The sequence below is a fragment of the Schistocerca cancellata genome, chromosome 7, assembly GCF_023864275.1.
Source record: "Schistocerca cancellata isolate TAMUIC-IGC-003103 chromosome 7, iqSchCanc2.1, whole genome shotgun sequence".
NCBI classification, from domain to species: Eukaryota; Metazoa; Arthropoda; class Insecta; order Orthoptera; family Acrididae; genus Schistocerca; species Schistocerca cancellata.
Window position 1 is genome coordinate 239,403,635 of NC_064632.1, and position 14,874 is coordinate 239,418,508.

The following is a 14,874-nucleotide window of genomic DNA, read 5'->3' on the forward strand; positions in this document are numbered from 1 at the left end:
AGCACTGAAATCGGCAGAAATTTGCGGCAGGTTGCACCTCCCTCACGTTGAATGATTCTCATCAGTCGTCATTGGTTTCGTTCTTGCTGGATTTTTTTCCGGCCGCGGCGATGTCGGAGATTTGATGCTTTACCGGATTCATGGTATACACAGTACCTCGTGAAATGGATGTACGGGAAAATCCCACTTCATCGCTACCTCGGAGATACTGTGTCCCAACTCACATAAATATTGATAACCTGCCATTGTAGCAGCAGTAACCGATCTAACACCTGCGCCAGACACTTGTTGTCTTATACAGGCGTTGCCTGTTTACGTATCTCTGCATTTGAAGACGCATGCCTATTCCAGTTTCTTTGGCGCTTCACTGTATTTTTGAACGTTAAAACTATATTTTTTGCTTGTATCCCGTTTTAAAAAAGACCTTGATAATCCGGCATTGACAGACACCCGAGCATGCCGTATAGTTAAGGTTCTACTGTATTTAGTGAGCATACACGTTGACGTGCCGTAGCTTCTACGAGAGCGAGGAGTGCGCAGTGCCAGCGGCGAAGCGCGCCTGCGGGGTGCCCGGGGGCGGACAGGGGCCCCTAGCGCTCTTCTCGCCGCCCCCGCACCTCACCCCCGCCACACCCGACGGCTTCTCCACACCAGGGTCCGCCTCCTCGGGACCCGGCTCCGTTGCCGGGGGTGACGACGAGTGGCGGAACATCCACGTGGTGAGTGCCGCGCCAGAGGATTCTGAACAGCGGTTAATTCACAGCAGACGGAAGTGCGTTTCACATGGCGGCCAGCACAACACGTCTGGCAGCATTGGAAATTAATCTGTACTTCCTGACAAAAAAAGTGAAGTACCCAGAAGACTTGGTAGCATATTAATGTAACGCTGTACAAACACACACACACACACACACACACACACACACACACACACACACACACACACACCATCAGTGCATACACACACTAAATTGACAAAAGTCTTGGGATACCTCATAATATCGTGTCTCCTTTAGCCTAGCATAGTGCAGCAACCCAACGTGACATGGAGTCAACAAGTTGTTGGAAGTCCACTGAGCCATGCCGCCTCTATAACAGTCCACAATTGTGAAAGTATTGCCGGAGCAGGTGGTGCATGAACTGACTTCTCGATTATGTCCCATAAATGTTTGATGGGATTAATGTCGGGTGATCTGTGCAGCCAAATCATTCGCTCAAATTGTCCAGAATCCTCTTCAAAACCAGTGGCAAACAACTGTTGCCCACAGACATGGCACATCCTCATCCATAAAAATTCCGCCGCACGGGATTAGCTGAGCGGTCTAAGGCACTGCAGTCATAGGCTATGCAGCTGGTCCCGGTGGAGGTTTGAGTCGTCCCTCAGGCATGGGTTCAAATGGCTCTGAGCACTATGGGACTCAACATCGTAGGTCATAAGTCCCCTAGAACTTAGAACTGCTTAAACCTAACTAACCTAAGGACATCACACACACACCCATGCCCGAGGCAGGATTCGAACCTGCGACCGTAGCAGTCCCGCGGTTCCGGACTGCAGCGCCAGAACCGCACGGCCACCGCGGCCAGCTCGGGCATGGGTGTGTGTGTTTGTCCTTAGGATAATTTAGGTTAAGTAGTGTGTAAGCTTAGGGACTGATGACCTTAACAGTTAAGTCCCATAAGATTCCACAAACATTTCCTTCTTCCACCAAAATTCCATCATTGTTTGGGAACATGAAGTTCATGAATGACTGCAAATGGCCTACAAGTAGACAAACATAACTATTTCCAGACAATGATCAATTCAGTTTGACCAGAGGTCTCAGTCCATTCCAAGTAAACACAGCCCACACTACTGTCGAGCCACCAGCAGCTTGCACAGTGCCATGTCAACAACTTGTGCCCACAGCTTCGTGGAGTCTGTGCTACACTAGAACCCTACTATCAGTTCTTAACAAGTGAAATCAGGCCTCATCTGACCAGGTCACGATATTCCAGACGTCCACAGTCCAACCGATATGATCACAAGCCCAGGATGGCGCTTCAGGGAATGTGTTGTTAGCAAAGGCACTCGCATCGGTTGTCTGCTGCCACAACCCTTTAATGCCAGATTTTGTTATGCTGACCTAACAGATATGTTCGTTGTACACCCCACATTGATTTCTGTGGTTACCTCACGCAGTGTTGCTTGTCTCTTAGCACTAACAACTTTACGCAAACGCCACTGCTCTCAATCATTAAATAAAGGCTGTCAGCCATTGTGTAGTTTGTGGTTAGAGGTAATGCCTGAAAATTTGTTATTCTTGGCATGCTCTTGACATTATGGGTCTCAGAATATTGAATTTCCTAATGATTTCCAAAATGAAATGTCCCATGCATCTGGCTCGAACTACCATTCTGCACTGAAAGTCTTTTAATTACCGCTGTGCGGCCATAACCTCATCGAAAACCTTTCACACTAATCGCTTGAGTACAGATGACAGCTCCGTCAATGCACTGCCCTTTTACACCTTTTGTATGCAATACAACTGCCACCTGTATATGTGTATATTGCTATCCCATGACTTTTGTCACCTGAGTGTATAGGCTATGATTAGAGTTGCAATAATCTGTGACGGATGGAATGGTCACCAGACTGCATTTGCATGATATCATTATGTTTGGTGTTATTACCAGCCTGTTGTGTATATAAGGGATGTGAACATCAACAGATGTTGAGTAATCACTGTGAAGGACAAGAAGTTACCATGTATTCATGAGAGACAACATTATCAGCACCTGGCAGGGTTTGAAAGATGCTTAACTGTGGGTCTCCATTTGTCTGGCTGGTTTATCATGCAATATCTAGGCTTATGAGGCATTTGCATTTGACAGTGACTCAATGTTGGACTGCATGTGAATGTGAGGGCAGCCATACTCGCCATGAAGGTTCTGGTCAATCACGTCTGATCACCAAGAGACAGGATCGACGTGTTGTGCACCATGCACACTGTAACTCCTTCACATCTGGTCCAACCATCTCAGAACAAGTAATGGATTCCTTGCAACATCCTGTGTCATCCTGCACCATCGGTCGGAGACGAGCAGCAGACAAACAAGGGAATTACTGTCCTAGGCGGAGGCTGCCATTAACACCACTACACAAACAGCAGTGTAATGGAGTGGTGCTGTGACCAGGAAGCATGGACTCCTGACAAAAGGCCCTGTTGTGTTCAGCGATGAATTTCTGTCCTGCACTACTCTGGATGACCATAGTCGACGAGTATAGTGGCGACCTAAGGAGAGGTCTCTTTCTTACAGTGTTTTGGAGAGGAACAGTGGTGTTACTCCTGGTGTCATGATATGGGGCACCATTGGGTATGACTACAGGACACAGCTATTAGTGATTGAGGAAACCCTGATATCACAAAGGTACATTGTGGTCATTGTGCATCCTCGTATCAGATGACAGTACTGTGGTGTCATTTTTCAACAAGGCAGTGCTCGTCCACAAGTGGTGTCTCTCTATGACCTGTCTGCATGATATTGAGGGAATCCTGTTGCCAACAAGATCCCCAGATCTGTTCCTGATAATGGTTAAGACAGCTCAGATGTCAAATTCTGTCTCAGTGCCACATCCAGGACATCAAGCACCAGTTATAACAGTTGTGGGCCAACTTGCCTCAAGAGAGGGTGCAGGGGCTTTATGACACCTTTGAATGCACCCATCCACAGGGGCTGCAGTGTCGTATTATTATGTGTACTCATACAGCTGTCAGTAAACTATACTGCCAGTTACTGTACTGTATTCATACTTTCTGAAAGATGGGCTTTCCCTGATGATCTTACCACCACTGTTTATTGTGTGGTGTGCTGAGTGACATGACATGACATTATGCCAACATTCTGTCTAGTGTGAACACAGTACCATTTTATGGTGATGTTCCACTCCGTTCTTTTCCATTGACAACCAGTGTGAATCAGCCTTAGCACTGTGTTGATCATAACCCTGCACAGACTAAAACTGTGCTCCATAACATGGTACTACATCTGATCCTTGCCTTTAAAGATAAAGTGTCTGAGGCATACCCTCAGTTCTACAGAGAGGTCACTGATCATTTTGGTTGAGCACATGTACACCGACAGAAAAAAATGATCGCAACACCGAGGTGAGTTTTGTGAGATAAACGAAAGTTGGTTAGGGTGTTTCTACGTCTGAAAGATAATGTCTACTCAAATTTCATGCCAGTCACACAAGAGTGGCACTAATAGCACTACTATGGAAATGCAAATCAGGTTTGCTATACGTGCTATAATGGTCATGGGTGTTACCTTGGAGATTGGATGTGGTGTGTTGATGTTAGTCAAGAATGCCTTTAAGATGACAAAGACACCATTATCAGCAGCCAGCTGAGTTTGAATGAGGTCGTGTAATAGGGCTTTGAGAAGGTGGATGTTCGTTCTGCAATATTGCAGAAAGACTTGGAAGGAATGTAGTCACTGGTCATGATTGCTGGTGACAGTAGTTACAAGAATGTATGGTCAGAAGAAGACAGGGCTCTGGATGGCCAAGTGACACTACTAAGAGGGAGACCATCATGTTCAGTGTATGGTTCTGCTCCATTGTACTGCATCCACATCAGCAATTTGAGCTGCAGTTGGCATCATAGTACATGAGGAACTGCTACAAATTTGTTACTTCAAAGACAGATTCAGGAGAGATGCCCTGTAGCATGCATTCCAATGACCCCAAACCACCACCATTTGTGACTTCAGTCGTGTCAACCAAGGACTCATTGAAGGGTATGGTTTAGATCTGTTGTGTTTTCTAATGAAAGCTGGTTCTGCCTCAGTGCCAGTGATGGCTGGGTGTGTTGGTTTAGGAGGATTCCAGCTGAGGGCCAGCAACCAACTTGTCTGTGTTCTAGACATAGCAGCCCTGCACCTGGAGTTATGATCTGGGTGTGATTTCATACAACTGTCGTCATTATCCCTTGCACTCTTACTGCAAAATTACACATCAATTTAGTGTTTTCACCTCCTGTGCTGCCATTGAAGAACAGCACTCCAGGGGGTGTTTCCCAACAAGATAAGGCTCACCCGCGTACGACTGTTGTAACCCATCATACTCTACAGAGTGTCGACATGTTGTTGCCTGCTTGATCAGCACACCTGTCTCCAATTGAGCATATATGGAACACCAATGGACAACAACTCTAGCATCATCCACAAACAGCATTAACCATTCCCATATTGACTGACTAAGTGCAATAGGCATTGAACTCTATACCACAAACTGTCATCCTTGCACCCATACAACACAATGCATGCATGTTTCCATGCTTTCATTCAATATTCTGATCATTACATAGGTTACTAATGTACCGCATTTCACATTTGCAATGGCTCTCTTGCACTTACATTAACACATAATCTAGCAATATTAATCATTTAAATATGCTTCTTAGACAAATCTTGTCCTGAAATTGCATTGGTCTGTATTAATTATTTTTTGTTGTCACAATTTGTTTTCCGTCAGTATAAATCATAAGTCTTGATCACAATAATTTTTTTTATTTCTTCATTATTAAGCATTGTGACCAACCTACCACCTGTAAGCCTGTGGTACAGAAAACAAATTATAACCTCAGATTAACAGAGACTCTGAAAGAAATGAAAGGTATAGTTATTAACAGAACGTAGTATGCTCATGGCTGGTTTAAGGTCCAAGCAACAGAAGCAGCCATGTGGGGCACCAAGCTGAGAGGGGCGTCAGAGGTGTCAAAGAATAAAATTTGTATAAAGGGTGTATCATAATTACTGCAAAAAACTGACATGGGTGTGTAAGATACGATAAAAGAAGCAAAACTGTTCCAGTAAACATGGGTCCATGAATGAGTGGTGATGAGCCACTGACTTCAGTCAAAAATTAGCCTGTATAAATGAATACTTTTCAATTAGGTCCTCATATAAGTTCAATCTTCACAAGAAATATGTGGACCCATGTGAATTAGCACATCACAGCTTTAAATGAGCTCTTCCCTGTTTATTCAAACACTTGAAGGCAATACTACTGTTGAGTTATGAATTCTTTCAAACATTCCAAGACCAGCTTGCAAATATGGGCAAGACTGTACAATTCACTGCTCCAGCTCTTCAACTGTGTCAACAGGAATGTTGTACACTTTTCTTTGGAGATGACGTCATACAGAAAAATCTTGAGTACGGAGGTCAGGTGATGGAGGTCGATACAGGATGTGCTTGATCTGTTAATTTTGGAACCAATAGGGGTATTAGATATCATTTTATATGAGCAGCAAAATGTGACTGAGCTCCTCCATGTATGTAGCATGTTCCTCAGCCTTAGACAAGTTAAGGTAAGCCACGTGTGAAATTTGAGCACAATAGATGGGCTGTTAGAGGAATGTTTATGTGGTACATACTTTAAAAGAAAAAAAAATTCTGTGATTACTATTTTTAGATTTATGATTTATTTTTAAAGTTCTTCCCAAGAGCAAAAGAAAGGCAATTAATGCCTGTGGGATGAGGGGAGGAGTGGAAGGTGCACCAAATGCTTTGTTGCTTGTGAGGAAAGAGGTTCTTGAACTGGCCTTGTCAGAAGTGATGGGGGAGGGGGAGAGGAGGAAAATAGACACTCAGCAGTGCGTATGAAGAGCAGCTGTGCTACTCATCTTAATCATTCTGTGCTTGCCATAGTAGCTTAAGTAGGTTAAAGATTGTACCTATCATTCAAGGAAGGAAATGTGATTCCCTTATTCTCAGGTCCTTGACAGCTCATTGCCAGTATATGAATATATTTCAATAAGTATGTCAACTGGAACAAATTATCATTGTCTATTTTGGTATATCTGTGACAGATGTAAATTTAGAACTACTGTACATGTTCTCATGACTGCATATTCATACAGTGGGAAACTTGATCTGCTGAGCACAATATAATATTGAAGAGAGAAAAAAACTATTTGCAGACAAGAGCACTTTAAAGTGGATTATTGCCACTAGTAAGAACAACACTGTAATGAAATTGAGCAATTTTAATTGTTTTTCTATCCTTCTGTCATCTGTTTTGATATCTACCATTTTGTCATCTGTGCAACAATCTAGAGAAGGAACTACAGTCTTCCTCTGGGAAACAGCTTTGGAAAAAGACATTTAGTATTTTGGCCTTTAGTCTGTCATCCTCTGTTTCAGTACCATTTTGGTCACAGAGTGTCTGGACATTTTGCTTTGATCCATCTACCGCTTTGACATAAGACCAAAATTTCTTAGGATTTTCTGCCAAGTCTCAACGAACATCAGTTCTAGGACTCCCAAAGTGTATATTGTAACTACTACAAAAACCTCTATGAAAAGAACACTCTCTTGACCTTCAAGTTTAATTCGACAGTTGTATTAAACATTTGCTTTGTTTGCCATATCTTCTTAATATTACATTCAGATGGTAAGTACAACCTAGTATGACTCTCCCTATTTCTGCAGTAGTGAGGTTCTGAACATTTGAATGACTCTAGAAATTTTCCTATTGCTTTCCAGCAAGGTGCACAGTTGTAGCTTCTTCTGTCACCTCCCCTAGTTTCTCTCACTGCATCATCACCACTGGCAGGTAATCTCCTTAGAACACTGTGAACACAGTCCTTTTTTTTAATCCTAAGATTCCAAGAAATGCTTCCCTGCCCACTACAACACATTCACAATACGCCTTTCATACATGGCAGATGAAGGCTAGCCCTCTTTTTGATTCTTTCTGAGTTTTTCTCCTCTTAGGCTGTGAAACAATACAATGACTCATTATAAAGTTGTCATGGCTAATTTTGTTTTCTGATGCATAGAAGATTCAGTTGAACTTCATAATATCTGCCATCTGCAGTGGGAACATGTGAATACCTTTGTGTAATGTTTACATTTGGTTGGGGTAAACAGATGGGTAGTTAGCAGAATATCTGAAAATGAATAATGGATTTTGTTAATTTGTTAGTTTAAAAGTATTACTGTGTTAAGGATAGAAATTATAGCAATCAATGAAAGAATATTATGCCTACCCAGTCCATGAAACTATCAGTGATAATTTATCTTTTCTGTTTCTCCATCTTTTCCATGTTTCTCGCTGCCTCACCCTTTTCTGTCCTCTTTCTGGATTTGCTTTAGCAACACAAGTACTATGTGCTAAAATTTTACTCTGAAAATATGTTTTTGTTCACACTAGACTACAGTTGCAATGATGTCATGGAAGTGTTGTGAACTTCAGATTTTCCAACTCCTCGATTTCATTAAACATTCCCTGGATTTGGTTTTTTTTGTTATTAAAATCTAAATTATTTAATGCTTATAAGGCAACAAAAATTACAATACCCTATCTTTTGTGGCTAATTAATAACTTTCCCCTCTTCTGAAAACAGTTGAGTATAGCACTATAAATGCAAGAAGTGAGCCATTCTGAGAGGAGAAGACACCATCTTAATAAGTTCAAAATGTTCAAATGTGTGTGAAATCTTATGAGACTTAACTGCTAAGGTCATCAGTCCCTGAGCTTACACACTACTTAACCTAAATTATCCTAAGGACAGACACACACACCCATGCCCAAGGGAGGACTCGAACCTCCCCTGGGACCAGCCGCACAGTCTGTGACTGCAGTGCCTTAGACCACTTGGCTAATCCCGCGTGGCTCTTAATAAGTCCATAAATCTCATTGACTAATGTTTATAGAGTATTCTGAAAATAACTGCAGACAAATGTAGTGGTCTTTGAATTTCACTCTAATTTTCTTTAAAATATCTTGTTGCAATTAGGGGATTTTGATATCCACACATTTGTAAATCAGTGAAGATTAATTTTGTGACTCAGAGGACACTATTTTTAAAAAGTGACTTTCAGCGAGGTTTTGAATCTGGAGGATTCATATGATGCAGTATTTTCTTTCTTATGTTCAGGAGGTAGTTGTATATAAATGTACAAAAACTATCTAACTTTCAGAACTAATAGTTCATTCCTCATGGATGAAAGAGAGAGAGGTTGGGGAAGATTAAAAAGGAAGGACAGGTCAATCAGATTCCAGGATGAGAGTTGTTGTGAAGATGAATACAGTATTTGGTGAGCACTGTACCAACTTCAGATAAGATGAGGGTAGAGTGAGGACTCAAAGTGGATTAAAAGGAAGAAAATGGAGTGAAGAGTGCAATTAAAAACTATGAAGAATAAGAGATGGAGGGAAATCCAATCAGAGAGATGGGAGTGGAGAATGAAGATGAAAAAAATCAAAAGCAAAAGAAAGTTTATTGTTTATTACTTATTGCATATCAGCAATACTAAAAATTTAACTACTTGAAGATAAATACTGGCCAACAATTGTGTCTCATAACTTTATAATTTTCTCGAGTGAATTTTCTTTTTGATAGCAATATTTTCTTTACAAAATGTAGTCTTTTTCAGAATGTATTATGTCACTGATTGTAAATTACTCTGCAACAGTTGAATTAGAGTTGACATGATGTTAAGCCACAAATTGTGTAAATTTACCATTTTTACAAAAGCAAAATCTTCTATAAATGGCAGATCAGTTTAAAATACATGTATCAATCATGAGCACACAGGGAGCTCAGCGGAACTCACGTGTTACTCCTATGTTGGCAGATGCTGAACTGCATTCTGAGCATGGTGGAGAAGACAAAACGAGCACTGGCGATCCTGCAACATAGGGGAGCAGTGCCTGGTGTAGTAACTGATGACTGGGGTCGTGGTGACATCAAGCGGACAGCTGCAGATATCATGGCACAGACTATCCGTGCCACAGAGGAGCGCGTAGCAGAGGTCAAGCGTCGTGCAGGTGAGTCCATCTGCAGGAGTCAGTGCCTATAAAGAATAGTGTGGCAGACAAGTAAAGATTGCCAAGGACAAGGAATGACAGTAGTCTGTCCGTTAGCAGTATGTATAGCACTGTGTGGAGAAAATTACTGTATCTGAGTGTGACCTGTAAGCAGTACATACTGCGCTATTTTCACGGATAGTTCCTGCATATTTGTAAATATGAGTGGAATTCTGGTAGCACACCAGTCACACATTCTTGACACGGGATATGTCTGTCAGTGTGGCTGACTGTGGTAGTGTATCAGACAGGCAACGTGATGGTGGAACAGAATTTTCACAGTCTTCTTCAAGTATTGGTAGGTACTCTAAATTTACTTAACAATGTTTCATGTTAATACCGTCACCTTTCTTCCACAGATTCCCATATTAGTTCCCCAAGCATCTGTGTTACCCTTTTCTATGGGCATGCAAACCTGTTACAACCCAAGAAGCATATGTCTGTATTCTTTCAGTGTCTGTTGTCATCCATACTCAAAAAGAACTTCAAATGAATGAATGAAACATTGGAGCAGTATATTACAGTTGGCCATAATAACATCTCCTATGCCATTTCCTTTACAGATGCACTGCACTTTTCCGGAATTCTTCCAACAAATCTATCACTCACCTTATCTATTGTGTGTTCATTACATTTCATGGAGCTTTTATTATTTCTGCTAACTATTAAATGATTTGACATGTTAGACATTTTAGCAATTCTGCAAATGGATACTTTGAATTTTTTCTCTTGTTATAGGCATCATGGCTTTTTTATCCACATTTAAATAGAGCTGCTACTCTTTACATCAAGTGGAAATTTTGTCTAAGTCTTTCCTTACAATTGTCTAATGATGGCATTTTCCTGTTGGCAATAGCATTTAACAGCAAACCCTTTGGTAGTGCTGCTAAGTTGACTGTATCTGGTAATTTTTAATGAGTATTGGGAACATTAAAGGTTCTGTTATGCTTATCTTAGGCATGCTCAATGTTATTTTTGTTTCAGCTGAACATTCACTAGCCATTATAACATTCTGGGCACTATTGCTCAAAAATTCATTGAACCAAGCACATATCAGTGACAATTGAGCAGTGTGAAATGTCTTTTGGAAGATGGAGTATACATGTTCAGCCGCAGGTACTGCATGCAAAATATTTTGTATGAATAAAGAAAAAGAAAGAACTGCATGGCATTATTGGCTGAGAGGTACTGAGGGGTAGGTTCAGCCATCTAATTGAAAAGTGTTTGCTTTGTCAATTCACTATGGCCCCTTTGCTGTGGGTTTGAGAGTTGTTTCTAGAGTGTATTTGTTCAGGGTAGTCTGACTCTAATGGATGTGATGTGCAGTTTGTGTTGTTTGATAGTGAGAGAGAGGTGGATGGTGAAACTTGGTGCTGGCACATAGACTGCTCTTCTCAAACAGCACCAAGGGTGGCACCATGCTTAACATCCCAATTCGGGAGACATCATCATCAGTATTGTATGTGCTCAGTCCATGATACACTGTGGAGATGTTTGGAATTAAGTCTAGGACACTAGCATCAGAGTGTGGTAATCAAGAATTTTACATCACAATCTTTTATCCCCTTGCAACCAATATTGGCAGTGAAAATTTCTTGCAACCAATATTGGCAGTGAAAATTTCTTTCACCATCAGGATCCAAACCAGCTATCACCAAGTCAAGTGCTATCACATAGGCTTGTGGCTATGGAGGTGGGCTTATATGAATACAGCAAGATGTGTTTCACATGAGTGGGTTCTCCTGAACATTAGAGAACTTTTGTTTCCTCCAGGATTGTCATAATGTTCAGATACCTAAGATCTCTCATCATAAATACAGTATGTATGTGACATTGGTTTGTAATTCTGTGCATCCATTCTTTTAACTTTCTGTAAAAACAAGTGACCTCTGCTCTTTTAATTCAAGTGGAACTATTTGCTGTGCAAGAGAGATCATTCAGGAAAGGGGTTAATTCCACTGTGTATCATTGGAAAATTTAATTCTCTCAAGATCTGGTACCTTGTTCACTTTAAATATCCTTAAATGTTTTCCAGTATTTGTGGTGAGGGTGGTGGGGAGGTGGGGGTTAAATAGTCTTAAATGTTTTCCAGTATTTGGGGTGGAGTTGGTGGGGGTGGGGGGTGCTTTTTCCAAAATAAATTGTTTGAGAGTCTTTACAGTAGTAACACAATCCTATACTCTCTTCACCTAAATGAGAGACGGCTTGTAAACACATCACGGCACATGACCATAATGCTGCCATCAAGGGGTGAGTGATACAGGGAGTGCTCGCTGAGTGTAGCTGTATTCATAGTGTGTGTATGTTCATAACACCTGAAAGACCAGTATTTGATTATTAGTGTAAGTATCAGTGTTTCATCATTCATTGTTCATGTGCCCACATTTTACCATTAATATCCTGTATGACTAAACTCCCCTATGTCATCCTCCACAGATACAGCGAGTGAGGCTGACATGTCAGTTCTGAGTGCACAGAAGTGACATTTTAGTTCCGAGCACACCAAAACAATCGAAGAAGAAATTATAAGATTCTGCAGAGAAACACATGGTTCTTAATGTGTATAAAATGGAGCAGTTGTATTCAGAGCAATCAGTGACTGATATTGTTTTCAATACAGCTGCATCTACAGGTATTGCTCATTCTTGAGTGTATCATGTGATAAATGAGTAAAACGTCACACACTCTCTGAAGTCTCCCATAATAGAAAAATCACGATAGAAGCTTTCAGAAAGCATTGCTGACTTCGGTAGAAATGCAGTATGAAGGAGGGTACATGATTTTTTTATTTCTTTTTTTTGTGACAAATTCCAACAATTGACAAAGTTCTTCTTGCCATGAATGAAGATCCAGGTATGGGCAGTTTTTGGTGAACTACATTTTATAAATAATTAATTAATTTTAAATATGTTTGGCATGGAAGCAATAACATGCTATAAACAGAGATGACGTCATTTTATGGAGGTGGCATTTTCTATGAACCATTAAATTGTTGATAGTTGATGGAAGGCCCATGTACTATTTGGACCAGACGTGGCTGAATGCAGGACATACCCAAACTAACATCTGGGCAAATAGAGTCATAAAATCCTCAAAATAATTGTTTCTGTCCAGGTTATCCACAAGAAACAATGCTCCGCTGGGTAAAGGAAAATGACTAATTATCCTACACATGGAGAACAAAGCAGGGTTCATGGAAAGTTGTTTGTGGATTTTCAGATCCAAGAACTGTAGAGATTATCATAAGGAATGTGTGCTGACACATTTGAGAAGTGGTTTCAAGATTTTCTTCCTTGGCTTCAGGAAAACACAGTTATTGTTTTGTTCTTCCTTAGTTTCAGGAAAACACAATTACTGTCCTTGATAATGCACCATACCATTCTCCTCAAAAAGACAAAGTTCCTAGTGTGAATCCCAATAAGCAAGATATTTCAAAATGGCTAAAATCTAAAAATACCACTTTCGAAGATGGCATGTACCACTAGAAGTTAAAAAAAAAAAAAGAGTAGCACACAATAAATACATATTAGGTGAAATGGCTAAGAATTCAGGGAAAACTGTTCTTCGAATTCCTCTGTACCATTGTGAATTAAATGCCGTCACATTAGTTTGGACCAAAATCAAAGGCTACATTGCAGGAAAAAGCAGAAGTTAAAGAACTGTCAGAACAACCAGTAACAACAATGACTACAGAAGAGTGGAACAAATGTACCCCTGTGGTAGAAAAATTTGAAGCTCAAATGTAGAAATTAGACTCCATTATAGAGGAGAGAGAGAAGAGCATTTTCTAATAAATTTGAATGAAAACAGTTCAACTCACTGGAGTGAACTTAGTTTTATTGTTCCTTTAACATTACTGTAACTGGTATTGTTACTAAAATCACTTGTGTTTGAATCTGCTATGCCAATTGTCAGTCTTTTATGCTTTCTTTCATTGTATTGTGGTTCATGTTCACAATACAAGCTTTCTCATGAGAAATGCATGCTCCACTGTGACGTCAGCCCATGGCCATCTGCACAGTGTGCATGAAGGATTTTCAACACCCCTGCTTTCACTGGAACAGGTGGTGATTGGTCATGTGATACTGTTTTTGTTTCATTATAGCTCTCAGTGAATAGACTATAGCAACATGACTGTCAGTGAAATATGAAAAAAAGTTAACAAAATACTCACCTTATATCGGAGATGCTGAGTTGCAGATAGGTACAACAAAAAGACTGTCTCAAAGTGAGCTTTTAGCCAATAGGGCCTTCATCAAAAATAAACACACACACACACACACACACACACACACACACACACACACACACACACAACACAGATATATATATATATATATATATATATATATATATATATATATGCAAACAAACTCACACATACATGAACACAGTTTCTGACAGCTGAAGTGAGACTGCAAGCAGAAGTGCATGATGGGAGAGGCAACTGGATGGTGGGGGTAAGGAAGAAGCTGGGGTAGGGAGGGGGAGAGATAGCAGGGTATTGGGGGAGGGGGGGGGGGATGGTAAAGTGCTGCTTTTGAGAGTGTACAAAGATGAGGTGGAAGTGGGTAGGGTAGCTAGGTGCAGTTGTGAGATTAGACAGAGGGCAAGTTGGGCGGCAGGGGGGGAGGGGGGGAGGGGGGGAGGGGGAGGGGATAGGAGAAAAGGAGAGAAGTAAACAGACTAAGGGTGTGTTGGTGGAATACAGGGCTATGTAGTGCTGGAATGCGAACAGGGAAGGGGTTAGTTGGGTAAGGACAATGACCAACAAAAGTTTAGGCAGGAGTGTTACAGGAACATAGGATTTATTGCTAATCTCCCGACTGCGCCTAGCTTCCCTACTCTCTCTCCACCTCACCCCTGTATGCTCCAATAAGCAGTACTTCACCATCCCCCATCCCTACCCTGCTATCCCTCCCCCTCTCCACCCCAGCCACCTCCTTGTCCTATGTTCCCACAATCCTTCTGGTCTCAACCTTCGTTAGTCAGTGTTTTTACACAAGGCTAGCCTT

At 41.2% G+C, this 14,874-nt stretch overlaps 1 protein-coding gene across 1 annotated transcript in view; it reads left to right on the forward strand.

Moving 5' to 3' along the window:
* Positions 1-14,874, forward strand: part of LOC126092714 (protein CBFA2T3) — a 65,102-nt gene that overhangs the window by 44,624 nt on the left and 5,604 nt on the right. Inside the window, exons 2-3 of the mRNA XM_049908438.1 lie at positions 515-719; positions 9,628-9,820. Coding sequence (XP_049764395.1) covers positions 515-719; positions 9,628-9,820 — 398 coding nt within the window. The remainder of the gene's footprint in view (positions 1-514; positions 720-9,627; positions 9,821-14,874) is intronic.